We start from the raw sequence: 17,006 nt of genomic DNA, 5'->3' as shown, positions 1-17,006 counted from the left end.
TGGCTTCAGAATTTCCTAATGGCAAAATGTCCTGATTATCTCCCTCTGAAAAGTCCCCCGGGAAGCACCCATGGGGCACCAAGAAAACCAGCAGAAAAGAAACAGCGAGACCCTGTCCACTTGGGGATTTAAAAGAAAGCTCCGAGCAGAGACAAGTGACAATCGAGCAGAGGGTGTGTGCTTGCTGTCTGCCAGCCAGGCCCCGGCCTTGCAAAGCTGGCGAAGCTCCCTCCGCCTTTCCATGGTGGCAGAAAAACATGCGTCCCATGTCTGAAAAAAATCCCTGTTTCTCAAACAACTCAGTTAAATGAGCACACGGGAAGCTGGGTGGCACAGAAGAGAGAGAAAGGGTCTGACTTGGGGGGAAGCCTCCATGTAGCCTCATAGCTCCTGCAGAGGTGAGAACGAGCCCAGGTTGTGACCCAAGAGGGAGCCAGGCTCACCAACGGACACTGTCACGGGCTCGGCTGGAACTGACATGGGGGTCCTGACCCCTCGCACCTCTGGGCGGGACCTGACTGGGAGTCGGGTCTTCACCGAGGGAATCAAGTTAAGACGAGGTTGTCAGGGCAGATCCTGATCAACAGGACTCATGTCCTGATGGCAAAAGGATGACTGGAGACAGACACAGATCCAGAGGGAAGACGGCGCCCACTGGCAGATGGCAGAGGGTGGCCCCGGGAGGAACCGACGCCACTGACCCCCCGGCTGCAACTCTGGGCTCCGGACGGAACCAAGGCCTGCAGTTTAAGCCTCGGTCTGTGGGGCCGTCACCCATACAGAAGACCACAAAGGGCTCCTCTTCTTTTCCCAAGGTGGGAGGAAACTTTAAGAGGCTTTGGTTCTGTTGTTTCTAAGGTACAGCACATTTTTTAAAACATGAAGACAAAGGACACACGGAACAGACAGCTCTATGGAGACCGTGAGAAAGGCGCTGTCTCACAAGTGGACGTCAGCCCGGTCACGGTGTGAGGCGGAGGTGAGTGTGACTGGCTGCGTGCAGAGTCCTAGCACAGGCAGAGGTCGGTCGCAGACAGCACGAAGTACCTGCTTGCCGTCCTGCTCACTGGCCTTCTGGCTGCCGCCGGCAGGCAACTCTCTCCGCTTTGCCTGCAACAGAAAATGCACTTGCTGTTGGAAGGAGAAGCAGTTGATCAGAACCACACAGAGAGACCTCAGCTCCACCAGGAAGGCAGGAAAGGCCAAGCACTGAAGCCCAGGGAACAGAAAAGGCTTTCAAGCCGCCGCTCCTGCATCAGCTCTCCTGGGCTCCATTTCCCGCACCTGACATGGGTCTCTGAGCTCTTGGCTGGTCCGTGTGGAGGCAGGTGAGAGCTCCCTGAACCCACAGCATCAAATAAAGCATCCCAGGCAGGGCTGCACTCTAGAGCGGAGAGTCTTGGAAAGTCAACCCCTGAGGCAAAGAAGGATGGTTTCCTGGAAGGTGATTCTCTGTCCTCTCCTTCCGGCCTGGACACAAGGCTTCTCAGGAGAAGGGGAAGAGCTTCACCCCAGAGAACTCAGATCACTTGGGGCTGCAGGAAGCTGAACCTCACCACAAACTCTCTACATAACCCTCCTCTTCCACTATTTCCCCCAAATCTTTACCATCCTGTAATTCAGCTACCTGAAAGCAGAAACCCCTAGGTCTAGTCGCTTCTCCACAATTTATCACTCTCTGTTAAAACGGTAGATAAGTCCTCAGGTTTGGCATCCCAATGAATAAATAATAAATCTTTTGTCCAGCTAAGCTGGCTTTGGTCAGTGTAATTTGCGGGACCCCAGACACTAACCCTAAAAGGGTAGAGGGAACTGTTTCCCCCCTTGCCTGTGTGTGGAGCTCCTGACTCTCACGAACCACCTTCAGGGGCACCTGCACGAGGATGGCTTAGCCTGCAGCGTCAGAGCCTAGACTCTCTCAGGGCAAACGTCAGCACAAAGCTGCCGTGAAACACCCCGCAGGCCTGAGAGGTATTCCGATTCCTGTGTCTAATCGTATGATAAGTGAACCTGTGACGGCTCCAGTCACCCCGTCCTGTTTGGTTTCTGGATTTGCAGAAGGACCCATGGAGGGTGGAGAAGGGATGCTCACGCTGGCCCTGATCAGGGCCCCTTCCTCCTACCCGATGGCTCAACTCTGAGGCCATCTGGGTATCTCTGGTTTCCTAGAATTCCACAAGTGACCCCGCAACCCCAGTTTGGGCGATGGCTCCAAGGCCCTGACTCGGAACCCAAGACCCTTGCTCTAAGGAGAAGCTACACTGAAGGAGGCAGGCCATCCTGAAACAGCTCCGCCTGGCTTCCTCATCAAGTCCCAGGGCTCTGCCCCATCCAGGCCCCTCTGACTCTTCCCTGTGCCGGGGATGGGGGTGGGGGCTCATGCTCTGCAACGCTAGGAACTCCCATCACATTGAGCAGGCGCTGAGCTGTGCATGGACGTGCTGGAACGGGGCGGGAGGAGGGTGGGGAGAGCAGTGTGCCTCTGGGCACAGGGCACTTCACTCACGCTCAGCTCGGCTGTCAAAGGCGATGAGATCCTGGGCAACAGGGAAAGGATGCTGACCTCTAGTCCAAGCCCCCACTTGGCTTATTTATTTTTTCATATTTATTTATTTGGCTATGCTGGGTCTTAGTTGTGGCACACGGGATCAACTTCCCTGACCAGGTGGATCAAACCCAGGCTCCCTGCATTGGGAGCTCAGTCTTAGCTCCAGTCTACCAAGTCACCAAGCAAATCCCCTCACCATCACCTTAAATGAAAATGGCTCATTTGGGACAGCAAGACCCATGTTGAGGTCTGAGGGTCTCCAAATACCCCAACCGACGTATTCCCTTAGGGTCTTGACCAAACCAATCGTCCCTGACCTCACGCCGAGAGGCGTGGGCCCAACTGACCCCAGCACCTCAGATCCCGCATGTTTCCTGGACTCTCAAAGTCTATTTGAGCATTTGCTGAAAACGTGGGGCAGAAGGAAAAGCCAGTTTCCAGGTCCTGCTCCAGCCCAGGGGAAGGCTGGATGTTTCACTCTGAATCACTTTGCTCTGATCTTTTATTGGACAGGACACTTTGTAACACAGAAGAACAAATCTGACTCCATATTGGATCTCTTTCACTTTAACATTTGTATTGTATTGCTTTTGCTACAAATTAATCACTAAAAGAATGTTGCCTATAGTCTGAAATATACAGGCTAGCCCCACCAACCACAGTCCCACTCCCGTTTTAGTGCGGAAGCAGCCTGATTTCTAACTGGGCTCTTTGAGACACTAGTCTATCGTTTTCTTGGTCTCCCAGCTTTCTGAATAAAGTTGCTATTCTTTGCCCCAACAACTCAGTCTTTTGACTTATGACCTGTTGTGGTGAGTAGTACAAGGGATTCCGTAACAACTCCTTGGAGGATCTTAACTTCTCCCTCAATTTCCAGTTCTGGAGATTTCAGGCTCAGGCCCTCCCGAGTTCTAGCTCACATAAGGTCAACCAGAAATGGTGGCTGGACCACCGCTGTTCACCCTGAAGGAGCTGCACTGGAGTCCCACCTCAGGGTAACTGAGGAGCTGGGAGGGGGGTGCATCCAAGTGCAGCCCTGCCTATGGCAGCAGTGGAGCTGAGAGCCAGAGCCGGGCACAGCGCGGGCATCGCCCAGGAGGGCAGCCCAACTCCCTGCCCCACTGAGAGGACTCAGCTCCACCTGCAGGCAGATGCGGAGGCAGCGCCTGCAGATGGCTTTGTCGAAGTCACAGACGGAGAAGAGGAAGAGCTCCTGTGACACTCACGACCCCAAGACGGTGACCCTGAGACACGCCTGCACCTCAGACACCGAGCCCCAGGCTGTCGGCTGTGCTCCTCACGGGAGCCGCCAGCACAGCCTCACCTGCCCGACAGGGGTCCTTCTTCACCCTCAGGCAGAGACTGCACCTCACACATGACTGACACCTGCGTGTCTGACAAAACGAGAGACTTGGCCAGGACTCTTCTAGACGCTTCTACGCCACCAAGCCTGCAGGCAGGCTGCCTCCAACCGCATCACACAGAGACCACACCCATCTGAGTGCCTGACACTGGATTCAAACCAAACAGCGGTGGGCATCTTCCTTGGATGCCCCCACTTACGTGTCCGGGCTGCCCGCTGGGGGTCGTGGGGACACTGGCGAGGGCAAGGTCTCGGCAGCTCCAGTCGCTGGCCATCCCGAGGCTCTCTGCCGAGAAAGGGGGCTTTGAGTGGCTCCTGGCTGAGACTCTGGTTAAGGGACCCCAAGCTGGGGGGGTGGGCGAGTGTGTACTAGCCTCTGACAGGTATGAGCTGACCCACAAGGGACTCCAAAGTCATGGAGAATTTCAACAGGAAAAGCCACCCTCACCATTAAAATAGAAAAAAAAAAAGTAAAATCAGAATTCATAACATGCTCATAAGAGCAGGAACCCACGCTCACAGCTTTAGGAGGAAGCTCCCGGGGGCAGCAAGGAAGGGCTACATCTGTGCACCTCCCGAACCCGAGGCTGCTTCCCCTTCAGGTGCTTTGTACGGGCTCATCTGGTCACAGTGACTGCACTCAGGACCCTGGGGCACCCAGAGGCGGGGCTAGGCTGGGCCCCAGGAGGCCCAGAGGCCCCCGACCCTCCCAGCCACCCTCGCCCGAGGCGAAGCCCCCGCCCGCTCCCGGCAAAGGGGGCACGTACTGTCCACGTGTGCGAAGGCGCAGAAAGGGCCCCGGGGGCAGTGCCCGGTCTGGCGCATGTCGTTGCACTTGGTCGACTTGTAGATCTGGGAGACAAGGGCGACACAGCACGCAGAGCACCGGGCTGCAGGCCTGCGTCCGCGGGAGGCCCGGAGCCAAGCCAGGCACAACGCGGAGCTCGCAGAACCCAAGCCAGGCACGACGCAGAGCTCGGAGAACCACACCGCAGCGGGGCCTCCCGAAGACGGATGCCGACAGCGCGCCTCCCGCCCCCCAACCCTCCCAGCGGCCCGGACGCCCCGCCTGTGTGGGGCCCGTCAGCCCAGGAACCACGTGGGCCCAGGCCACTCCTGTGGCGCCTGTCCTCGAAGCCACCCTCCAGGTCAGCTTGGCCACTTGGCATTTCCTGAAAGATGCACCTGGCTCAGTGCCCGCCACCCAGCAGTGCCCAAGCGGCCAAGGCATCTACCCCGTGAGCAGACCTCGAGTCCCCAATGGGCGCCCGTACCTCGGGGTGGAACTGCTGCTCCGTGCGTGAGTGGCAGTGCGCACAGCTGTCCCCGCTCGGGCACCTGGACGGCTCACCCCACTCGTCACCATGCTTCACGCTGGGGCAGGGCGTGGACCTGTGGCAAGGAGGGGTCAGGCGGGCAAATGGCCTCCCCACGCGCCACCGGGGACCAGGCGCCAGCCTTGCACACTCTGGCCCTTCCTCACCAGGACAAGCGTGAGCCTGGAAGGCATCTGGGAGCCCTTTTTCATTTTCCACAAAGTGTGAGGTGAGTCTCAGTCAGAGCCCCCAGGGCCCCTGAGACTCAGCCAGGCCTCCTGCAGCGTCTGGGCGACCAGGTTCAATGCCGCCCAGCTTACCAGGGACTAACACCCTCTTTCTCCCCGCCAGACTGCTTCAACACTGAATCTGAGACCTGGGTCCCACAACACGAAAACCCTAACAACCCTCTCCATGCTTCAGATGCTTCCCGGCAGCTTTATTGTATGGGGTTTACTTTAAACTTAACTGTGGGAAATAGGACATATTTTACGATTTTCTAACCTTTTTATATGCAGTAAAATTTGCTTCATCTTCTCAAGATGACATCAAGTGACTAATACTCAGAGGTTCTCTGACCCTCAAATCTCGTTAAACCACTCAGAACAGTAACTGTCATAAAAAGATCTCTTTCTACGGGAAGGCCAAGTGAGGCATGCAAGGCAGTGTCAGATGATTGGAGAGTGACTCTTTGCTCAAAGAACAAGCTGGACACAGACCTGGGGACCCACAGGAGGGGCAAGGTGAGGGCCCAGATGCCTGGACACCCCTGGGGGTTCTGCGCCCCCAGCCCCTACCATTCTCAGTGCTGGGCCCGTGTGGCGGGTTGGCAAACCCGAGGATAAGCAGGGCACCAAGCTGAGGACAGCTGGAGGGAGGAGGAAATGGCCCAGGAAGAGATCAGGACGGCCCAGGAAGACATCAGGACTGCCCAGGTGCACGACCCCAGCTGAGACCCAAACCCACAATCCGAGGAAGTCAGGCCCCCGGAGAGGGTGAAGCAGGCTGTGGGCACCGGGACTCCCAGCCTTGCCAGGGCGGGCCCTTGCCAGCAGGCACCCTCACCGGAGGGTGCACAGGTTGCGGGGGGGACAGGGAAACAGGAGCCTCACCCTGACCACATCTGCCACCGTGGGGGCATCTGCTGAGCTGGCATCCCTGGACACCGGGGCCTCCAGGGAGGCTGAAGGGAGTGGAGGGGCCGCTGCCTAAAGCAGAGCCTCGAGCCAGACGTGAGCCTGGCGGAGGGGCAGCCAGGCCCACACCTGCGACCTGGGCTCACCTGTACTGGAAGCGCCTGGGGTCCCGCCGCCGGTCCCTGCTGCTGTGGAAGTGCGGGCAGGCGTAGCCCTGGCGGCACAGGCGCGGCGGCTTGGGGCACTGCTCCGTCTTGTAGCTGCCCAGCACGAAGTTGGTGTCTGCAAGACAGGGGTCCACATGGGGACGTGCGCACACCCACTCACGGCGGCCACGCTGCCACAGGTGTCTCTGGGCAGATGACCAGAAACGCCACGAGGCCTGTCCCGCAGCGGAGGGAAAGGAGCGAAGCACGGACACACGTGCCACGTGGGTGAGCCTTGAGCGGGCCAGACGCACGTGGTCAGCGAGAGTGGCAGACACGGAAGGCACGATCTGATCCTACTTAAAGGAAGCGTCCAGGACAGGCAAACCCGTGGCAGAGTGTGGCAGGGGCTTCTTTGGGGAGACCGGACAGTTTTAGAACCGGATGAAAGTGAAGGATGCGCAACACTGAATAGACTAGAAACCTCCGAAATACACTTTTAAAAGGCGTGGTCTGACCCGCAGGTGATGCTGTGACAGCCGTCCCCTGGCACCAGGGCCACCGCCTGTGGGGAGGCAGTAGCCGCGTGACAAGCCCCAGAGCATTCCACAACATGGACCCCAGACCTGCCCTGAGGAATAAAGTCTATTTTCTAAATGGTTCATTTCATGTTATCTGAATTTTCTCTCAAAGCAAAAATAAAAACCTACCAAAGGTTATTCATAAGCCGTAACCAATAAAAGGAGATTCTTGAAAATAATATGCATTCCTGGGCAATGTGGGAGACTGGGTTCGATCCCTGGGTTAGGAAGATTTCCTGGAGAAGAGAATGGCTGCCCACTCCAGTATTCTGGCCTGGAGAATTCCATGGACAGTCCATGGGGTCACAAAGACTCAGACACGACTGAGCGACTTTCACTTTCTCTGGGCTGCTTAATAATTGACCTTCCCTTTATTTTTTTACAAACGCCATTGTTTTTAACCAAACTTGCCCAGCGGGGCTGACCGTCGAGGTGTTGCAGGAAAGGCCGGGGCAGTGCTGTGCCGACCCCCAGCACACGCTTCCACGCCCAAGTTTAATGGCCCACCTCTACCAGGCCAAACTCAGTTCCAAATAACTGATTAAATGACAAGAAACATGAACCACACAGCAGGGCATGGCGAGGACAAAAGGAGTTTGAACAGAAAAGATGATTTTGAGAAAATGAAAATGGTAAGCTATTTGTTCTCAAGCACTGACCAAAGGCCTCCAACAGACAGAGGTCCTGCACTGCATGGCATGACCCGCAAGGAAGTAGGCAGTGTGGCAGCATCAGTGAGTCCCAGGGGCTGTGGACACCCATCGGAGGGTGATGGATGAACAAGCCCCCCAGACCTCTTCAGCAACAAGAAGAAAGACACTAGCAAGCACTGAAGAGACACGGGGACCCCTGCACACACAGCACCAAGTGCAACGGCTGCACACTGTGGTTCCCAACTGTACGACAGGACCATGAGGTGAAAGGTCAGCAGCCAGCAGGGGTGGGAAGGGACCAGCCGCAAAGCACAGAGGGTCTGAGGGCAGTGACACCCTAACGGGAAGATCCGAGTCATTACACATCCGCCCAAACCCTGAGGATGCACAAGGCTGGCGAGAAGCCTAGGGTAAGCTGGTCAGCTTACGATCAGGTATCAATCCTGGTTGTCAACTGTAACAAATGTTACCACATCAATACCAGGGGTTCCTGAAGCACTAACAAAGAATTTCCCTAAGAAATAAAATCTGCTCCTTAAAAACTCAAATCACAGGGCTGAGTCACTGGGCCTGGTCCAGCCCACTTTGCTTCTTCAAGCTCAGCCCGCCTGACGGTGACGAGGGCACTCACACCCCGACCCAGGCCACCAGCCGGAGCGCACGGGCGGAGCTGGGGTCTCGGACCAGGGGCTGAGGGGCTGCAACACAAGACGGCTGCTCTGCTGAATGACAAGCTCTGAGGTGCCGGCAAGTGGGAGCTGTGGGTGGCCATTCATTTGTGGCAGCCTCTCCCACGGGGACACGGCACAGCGGGACAAGCACTCGGATGGCAGCCCGCGAGGCCTGTCCTGAGAAGACTTGGGCAGCCACCGTTATAAACACATGCCTGGGCCCTTGGTGGCTCAGGTTTCAGCAAGCAGGGGAAAAACCCTCGCAGGGAGCTCAGCACTGAAGTGAGGCAGCCTGAAGTGTTGTGTGCGAAGCTTCCAAGGAGACATGCTGGCATAACTTAGGGGTGGTGGGGGCGGGGGGGCGTCTCTTAAAACCACACCGCCCGCAAGAAGCATCAAACAGGTGGCCCCATGGCAGCAGAGCCAGGCCAGGATTGTGAAGGGGGCCCACTAACAGGCAGGGGTTTCTGTCCAAGGTCATGGAATGTTCTGGAACCGAGGTGACGGCTGCACACACTGCGGACACACCAAACGCCTCGAGTCGTGATGCTGAGATGGTTAAAATGGAAGATTTATGTTGTGAGTGTTCCACAATTAAAACCGCTCGCTGCCTGTGGCCATCACCTGTGAGGCTGCCGGGGAGCAGGCCGGCTCCAGGACTGGACGCCCCGCAGGGGCAGGGGCCGCCACACACTCCCGTTCCCAAGCAGCCCGGGGACCAAACCCATGAGTGGGGTTGCTGACGGGGGCCAGTGTGCACAGAGCCTCAGTCTCGAGGTCCACCGTGCGGGTGCTCTGCAGACAGCGGTGGCCGCAGGGTTACCTTGCCACCGGGGGTCCTCGCCCAGAATCTTCTCCATCAGGGCCTGGCTGGCCAGGACCCCGGGCTGCAGGTCAGGGACGCCATCCCCGGCACCGAGCTGGCCGTTCTGCAGGGCTTCCTGTGCCTGCAGCTCCCTGAAACCAAACATCGCGTGGTCACAGCACTGCAGCCTGTCCGAAGCCTCGGACGGCGAGATGGCCACTGGGCTGTCATTTTACGGAGCCACCTATGCGTGTCCGTTCCTGGAAGGCCGCCTCAACTCAAACCCCAACAGCCTCAGAGCTGAGCACCCAAGATGCCCGAGCTCCCAGCGCCCAGGTCAGCAGGACAGCAGCGGGTCACTTTCTCCTTGGGAATAAAATCCAGGCCCCAGAGGAGCCACTGGAGGCAAGTGAAGCCTGAGGCCGGGGGAGCAGGGCGGCTCCCGGTGGGACGGCCACTCACCGGGCGTCGCAGACGGGCGGCCGCAGGTCCAGCGGGCCGTGGGCGAAGGCGCAGTGCAGACCATTCTTCACGCAGTGGCCCCGCGCGTCCGTCCCGTGGGCGCAGGCGCCTGTCTTGTAGTAGCGCAGGTGGTACTTGCGCTCCGTGTCCCCAGTCGTCCGGTGCAGGTATGGGCACCTGGGGGCAGAGGATGGTGCGCATCGGGCACTGTGGCCACCGCAGCGTCCACCTGCCCCTGGCCAGCTGGCTCGCGTAGGCTTTTCCCAGACGCCTGCTCTGGTTGGAGGGTGAACAGCACCAGAGCCCTGTCCCTGCCCCAGACCCCTCACACGGCCCTCAGACCCCACGAAGCCCTCGACGACACATGGGAGGAAAGCACAACACCCAATCTCCTGGAAAATCACCCATCATAATTTTTTGAATCAAGTGGAAAACAAAATTCCCATCAGACAAGCGGCTGACAGCTCTCCCTCCTCCCATCCTGGTGCTTCTGGGGACCCCTCGGCGGAGGTGGCGCTGGAGGACGCTGTGGGGGACAGGCCGGGGAGAAGCGGCTGGGGGAGGATGGGACAGCATCCCTGGGGTCACACAAAGGCCCAGAGCTTCACATGCCCAGGGAGAGACACGGGCAGCTCCAGGAGCACCAAGGGTCAGGGTCAAGGCCAGGGTCAAGGGTCCCACGCAGGGAGATGTCAGCAGTGAGACGGCATGGACAGTCCCAGCACACACATGGTGGGAATGAGCCCGCCTCTAGGTCAGTCCCTCCAGACAAAAGCCAGGACACAGAAGGATGGGATGGCAGCCCCTCTGAGCAGCCCCTGGACAGCCCAAGGCTGATGCAGGCCACAGCTGCAGGCCCCCAGGTCTAAGAACATGGCCCTCGGCCCCTCCCCGAGATGGCAAGGCAGCACCGTGTGGGGCTTGGGAAAGGCCCACTCCTGCCTCGCTGTCAGGCAGGCCGCGACCCGGATGCTGGGAGCACCTGTTGGGGTGCGGGGCGCTCCCGGGCAGAGCACAGATGGATGGACAGGACCAAGGGTAAAAGGAAAGCAACTGAGGGGCAAGCAATCCACATCCCCATCTCAGAAGATGAAGAAACAGAGGCTCCGAGTTAGGGCAGCTCACCCTAGATCTGACCACACCTTCGGCGTGCAGGCCATGAGCAGGAGGCAGGAGGCAGAGAAGATGCCATGCCCGGCAAGTCCCAGGGGCCCTGCAGCCACCAGGCAGAAGGTAAATGCTGCGGGCCCTGAAGGGACACCTCCGGACGTATCCCTGAAGGAGCCGGGGTCTCGAGGAGATACCTGTGCCCCCATGACCAGAGACACGAGAGCTTAAAGCTGGAGACAAACCAAGTGTCCACCAACTGATGGACAGATGAGCAAGGCGTGGTCCATCCGGACAGCAGAGTAAGTGTGGATGCGGCTGCAATGGGGATGAATCCTGAACACGTCATGTTACGGGAACCAAGCCGGACACCAGGGGACACACACTGTGGGGGTCATTTCACACGAGGGCCCTAAAGCAGTCACTTTCACAGCAACGGCAAGGGAAGAGTGGGGCCCAGGGAGGGGGAGGGGAAGGGGGATGGGTGTGGACGAGGGCGGAGCTTCTGTCTGGGAGAAAGAATCTGGAAAAAGACGGTTGCACAACATTTTGAATGTAATTAACGATGCTGAATTGCACATTTAAAACTATTTAAAATGGCAAACTTTAGGGATGTTATCACAACTTAAAGTCCATTGGAGACACAGAAGAAGCAAGAGCTACTCTCCACATTTGTAGTGAAATACACAAACTTATAGGGACACGTGTCACAGGTCACATCTGGCTGGCCTGTGGCATTTCACCTGAGTGGCAGCATCCAGTTCAAGAGGATGGAACACAGCCAGCCCGAGGGCCCCTCACATGGGCACGGGGGTGGGGGTAGGGGACAGATCGCACCCTCTTGTACAGCGGGGAACTGAAAGTGAGGCAATTCCTCCAATTACCTCTGCACAAACACCTCCGGGCAATCCCAGCGGTGGGAGCCTGTCTTCGTGAGATAAAGGAAAAGAGGAAGGTGGAGAAAGCGGGTTACAGGTCAAGTTGGTCCTCGCTTTGCAAAACAGAAAAGAAAAAACCTGACTATTACTGTCTCCCACACAGATATGGAAAAGGAAACACTCTGCGTGCTGACTGTGCTCCACATGCCCGAATATGAGCTGTTTCCTCCGTGTTCCCAGTGACAGTTCCAAGGAACAGTTTTCAGGGGGTGTGAGTGGAATGGTCAGACGTCTCCTAAGGAGTTTTACTGCGTTAGGTGTCGGTGCAGCCTGCTTGAAAATCCCTCCCTCGGAGCTGCATCTCACGTCTCAAGCTCCTCCTGGCACTCCTGCGCATCTCTGCCCGACTCAGTGCCCGGGGCCCCAGAGAGGAGAGCTGTCGGGGAGTAGCCTCTGCCACACCAGGGAGCCTATTCTAGAACAAGGACCCTCTACTTTTTGCATTAATATACAGAATAATATCACTAACAAATAAGGTAGAATTAGGGACCAGAAGGTCACAGGACGACAGCTAGTGAAACAAACCAGGAACTTAGCTCAGTGAAAATGCAAATGGTCTGGGGCACTGAAAGGCACTCGTCCTGCTTCTGATGAGAGAAACTCACCTGTTTGGACAGAACCCCAGGCGCAGGGCGACAGCCAAGTGACACTGTTGCCGGCCAGTGACAGGCACCCAGAGGACATGTGCCCTTACCCTCTGTCCCAGGAACCGTCACAGACAGACTAGCAAACAGAGACAGAAAGACGTGCTGTTTGTAACCGCCAAAGGTTGCAGACAACTGAGTTGTGGGATAAACACCAAGGGAGCTCCACAGAGGCAGAGGAGAGAGCTGGTGGTTTGTATGAGGGGTGGTCTGCGTGGAGGGCTTCGGGAGGGGCGCCAGGAGGCACCTGGAGGTAAAAGCACCAAGAAAAGGAAGCGCTGCACCCTCCAGTTTACGTCGGAAGGTGGGGGAGGGGCAAGAATACAGACACACCATCTGCTTCCATCAGGAATCATGGAAGGAAGGGCTGCTTCGTGGGGACGTAGTTTCAGTTTGAAGATGAAGTTCTGGAGGTGGATGGTGGTGATGGCTGCTCGACACCGTGAATGAACTCAACACCACTACACTGTACACGTAAAACAGCTAAGCTGACACATTTAATGTTATGTTTCGCTCCAATAAAACGACTTAAATAGGAAAACAGCCATTCTGCAAAAACAGTTCCAATCTTCAGAAACACTCACTCATCTACTGTACATTTAAAGGAAGAGAATTCCAGAGTCTGGGGAGGGGGCCAGCACACCGGAGCCGAGGCAGCATCTGCAGGTCTGTCTGTGGAACCAAGCCTGCAGAACAGCCCGAGCAGGACCACAGGACCTCGAGCACCACCAACGGGCTGACACAGGCTGTGGCAGAAGCTGCGGGAACCCCCCAGACCCGGGGAGGGAATGTGGTGGGTGCCACACCCCTCCCATTTCCTAGCAGTCCCCCAGGTCTGCTCTTAGCATCATTTTGTTTCTTTGCCAGCACCATCTCCACAGCAACCAGAACCTGGCCAAGGTCCCCCTCTCCCTAGCACTGAGCACCAAACAGGCACTACTATTTCACTAGGGGCATGTTACCTCTGCTTGAAAGCATGAGCTGAGATTAAGATACTGGAGAACATTTAATGAAAAGAAAATGGCTTCACCTAAGAACATCTAAGGGGCTTCCCTGGTGGCTCAGATAGTAAAGAATCTGTCTATAATGCAGGAGACCTGGGTTCAACCGCTGGGCTGGGAAGATCCCCAGGAGAAGGAAATGGCAACCCACCCCAGTATTCTTGCCTGGAGAATCCCATGGACAGAGGAGCCTGGCAGGCTACAGTCCATGGGGTCGTAAAGCGTTGGACACGACTGAACGACTAATAGACATTAAGAACATCTAAGAGACAAAAGGGACCAAACCTAGGCCCTCACCAAAGTGGGGAAGGAGCGGGGAGATCCCAGGGGTCAGCTCCATACAGCCAGCAGGTGCTTCCTCACCGCAGGAGTTCAGTCATCCACCCCCCACCCCCAACCCCCGCCGGGCCACTGACAGCCTGGCAGCTCGTGTTAACACGACTCAGTCCCACAGCCCACCAAATCCAGGGCGGTGTCCATAGCTGACAAATCCATCCCACCAGTGACCCACTCGGCGTAATTAACACAGGGCTCTGTGGACGCTGCGGTGCAGCAGCACCTGTCAGACGCAGGTCTGCTGCGAAGCTCTGGAGCTGCTGGAACCAGGAGGGAGGGGTAGAGAGCAGCACAGCTCCAGGAGTTCCTTTCTGAAACTCGCCCCACGCAGTGGTGGACCCACAGACTCAGTGCCACTCTGCGTTAACACCAGTTAGCAAGCCAGGCCAGAGCACCTCAGAACCGTCTGGACGGCCTGGGCTGGCACTGGTGGGAACCATGGGTCTGAACCGAGGGCAAGTCCTCAGGTGACGGTGCGGCTGCTGGGCTGGGGTCGCGCTGCACCAGCTCTTCTACCTCCCGGTCTCGCAGACCCGACAGCCACCCGACTGCAACATCCTTAAGCCGGCCAGCGTGGAAGCCTGTTGTCTTCCTTGACTTCTACCTCCCGGTCTCGCAGACCCGACTCAGTCACCCGACTGTAACGTCCTTAAGCCGGCCAGCTTGGAAGCCTGTTGTCTTCCTTGACTTCTACCTACCGGTCTCGCAGACCCGACTCAGTCCCCGACTGTAACGTCCTTAAGCCGGCCAGCTTGGAAGCCTGTTGTCTTCCTTGAGCCTGTTAAGCAGCCCCTGACTCCTCAATAGGGCTTCCCACGTAGCTCAGTGGTAAAAAATCTGCCTGCGATGCAGGAGACACAGGTTTGATCCCTGGATGGGGAAGATTGGAGGAGGAAATGGCAACCTACTCCGGTATTCTTGCCTGGAGAACCCTGTAGACAGAGGAGCCTGGCCAGCTACAGTCCATGGGGTCGCACAGAGTCAGACATGACTGAGCGACTGAGCACGCACAATTCCTATTCTGCTCTGATGTTCCCAGCCTGCCCTTGGCTTTCACCTCACCCCTAAAAGCCCAAGCAGAATTTACTCATAAGGTCGGTTTAACACCAAGAGTTTATAACCCTCCCGCAGTGAACAGACTTTCACCTAAGCCTTGGGTCCCAGGACACCTGACTCTTTAAACATGGCAAGAGCATCTCTCAGCAGAGAGGCCAGACTAAGGACACGTGTAACACAACAGGCACACTGAGCCTTGGGCAAGTAGCAAAGCTTCTGTAGGTCAGCAAGCTCCCATGGTGCCCAGATTCACAGGTGGAAGGTCCCCAAATCACACATCATCGCCGAAGTAATGGGGCCGTGTTACCAGATGCCCCCGGTGCAGTGGGGAGAGGACAGGGCCTGCCGGAGCAGCCACGGCAGGGAGCCCTGCAGGCAGGCCTCTAGTGCCAACCTGGAAACTTAGAGCACAGGAACGGGGCAGGCCCACTTCTTACCAAAACTAAGAAAACATCTATTAACCGTGGGGCCTGGAAGGCCACCCACGGGCGGCCTGCCTTTGGCAGGAGGGTTATCAGGAAAGAGGGAGGCAACTTTGTACCTGGCAGAGTTGGGGGCCTCTTGTATTGTTTGCCAATGAAAACATTTCTGGCAGGGGCCCCTCAGAGTCCTGGAGGGGCCTTCGCTTTGAACCGACCTCTGTAAACGCGCCTGACACCCTTTACCAGCACAGCAGGGATACAAGTCTCTGGCGAACGGAAGCAAGACCCGCGAGCAGGACCAGATGGGGGCCCGGCCGCTCTCGGACAGCTCTCAGCGGGTGGCTGACCTGGAGAGACCTCCCGCCACGCTGCGCTCAGGCCCGCCCCCCTTTCTCGAAGCGCCAGCCTAGGGAATACCTGAAATGGATCCGCACGGGGGGTGGGGGAACACGCACCCGGGGCTGCGGGCCTGACCCCGCGGCCACAGGCAGCGCCGACTCTGAAGTAAGCAAGGCGAGCTGTTCACCCGGGCTGCCCCGCCGCAGGGAGGCCGGTTCCCACGGGGGGGGGGGCGGGGCCACGTGACCCCGCGGCCGGACGGGCCCGCGCCGGGGAAGGGGCGTGGCCGCCGGAACAAAGGGTGCTGGGGGGTGGCCCACAGGGTGTCCGCTGGGGGCGGGGCGGGGCCAGGGAGGAGGTGCGACAGAGAGGAGGGTGACTGCGCTGGGGAAAAGGAGTGACAGCGGCGTCGGGGGTGTGCCCGTGGAGGAGAGGGGATGGGGGCTACCGAGAGACAGCTGGAGTTCTCACTGGGGTGGTGGGGACAGGTGGGGAGGGCGCCCCAGGAGAAGGGGCGACAGCAAGAGGGGAGAATGACCACCTGCCTAGCACAGGAGCTGACATCAGGGATGCCAGCCTTCTTGGGGGTCCCCAATCCTGCCCGTGGCTCAGTCCCACGGCTCCCCCATCAGACTGGTAGAACCACCTTGGATGCAAAAGTCACCTGAGCCAGCTGAAGGGTCTTTGCTCTCTGATACATATTCATGATTTACAGTAATAGGTTTGTCCTATAAAAGCCCAAAATAGACATTTAAGAACCAATGAACTGAAATAAAAGGAAGGAGGCTCCTTCCCTGCTCTGAAGGGGAGTCTATTTACAGATCCCATGCCAACCCTGAATGAGCCAGAATATGTCATTCAACAGGACAGACTCCAGGGAAGTCCGTCTCAGGCTGAATGAGCAGTGATCACTAACGAGAGACTCTCAGGAGAGCCGTCTGGCCTGCCAGACACTGTGGGGCTAAAGCAAGTCATCTCACTTGCTCAATAAAAGTCACAAAGAAAATCTTTAAGAAGACACACATGCACTTTCATACTATGTGTACATGTTCACAGGACACACCCAGAGCAGTGTCAGACACCCACCTCAGTCCCATTCTTCTCAGTGACGACTTGCATGCTGTTCAGGCTGCAAGTGTTTCCACCCCTACCTCCCCACACCCCCACCCCCCCACCCCCACCCCCCGCCATGCTGCCCCACTTGTGGGATCTTAGTTCCTCCACCGGGGACTGAACCTAGGCCCTTGGCAGTGAAGTGTGTAGTCCTGACACTGGACCACCAGGGGATTCCCCATGTTAACATTTTTATAATAACCTGCAAGGCTATTTAATTAACATTTAAACCCAGCTTAAAAGGACCATTACCAGGTAGGTGTTCACCGCAGTATACTCTTCATCCCATAGGAACTGGACCCTACCCTGAAGCCCAGCAATGGGTCTGAATCAATACCAGGCCATTCAGACTCTGGAACCCAAAACAGC

General features: G+C 57.3%; 1 protein-coding gene across 4 annotated transcripts in view; it reads right to left on the bottom strand.

Moving 5' to 3' along the window:
* Nucleotides 1-17,006, bottom strand: part of UNKL (unk like zinc finger) — a 31,899-nt gene that overhangs the window by 11,723 nt on the left and 3,170 nt on the right. For 3 of the 4 annotated variants that reach the window (XM_052635838.1, XM_052635840.1, XM_052635841.1), the window contains 8 exons: nt 9,682-9,858; nt 9,238-9,371; nt 6,510-6,645; nt 5,395-5,430; nt 5,186-5,303; nt 4,679-4,763; nt 4,112-4,197; nt 1,048-1,110 (listed from right to left, as the gene is read on the bottom strand). In XM_052635838.1, coding sequence (XP_052491798.1) covers nt 1,048-1,110; nt 4,112-4,197; nt 4,679-4,763; nt 5,186-5,303; nt 5,395-5,430; nt 6,510-6,645; nt 9,238-9,371; nt 9,682-9,858 — 835 coding nt within the window. The remainder of the gene's footprint in view (nt 1-1,047; nt 1,111-4,111; nt 4,198-4,678; nt 4,764-5,185; nt 5,304-5,394; nt 5,431-6,509; nt 6,646-9,237; nt 9,372-9,681; nt 9,859-17,006) is intronic. The other variant, XM_052635839.1, reaches the window with a different exon arrangement.

The sequence above is a fragment of the Budorcas taxicolor genome, chromosome 2 (assembly GCF_023091745.1).
Source record: "Budorcas taxicolor isolate Tak-1 chromosome 2, Takin1.1, whole genome shotgun sequence".
Lineage (NCBI taxonomy): Eukaryota > Metazoa > Chordata > Mammalia > Artiodactyla > Bovidae > Budorcas > Budorcas taxicolor.
This window is presented reverse-complemented; position numbering and strand designations above follow the sequence as displayed.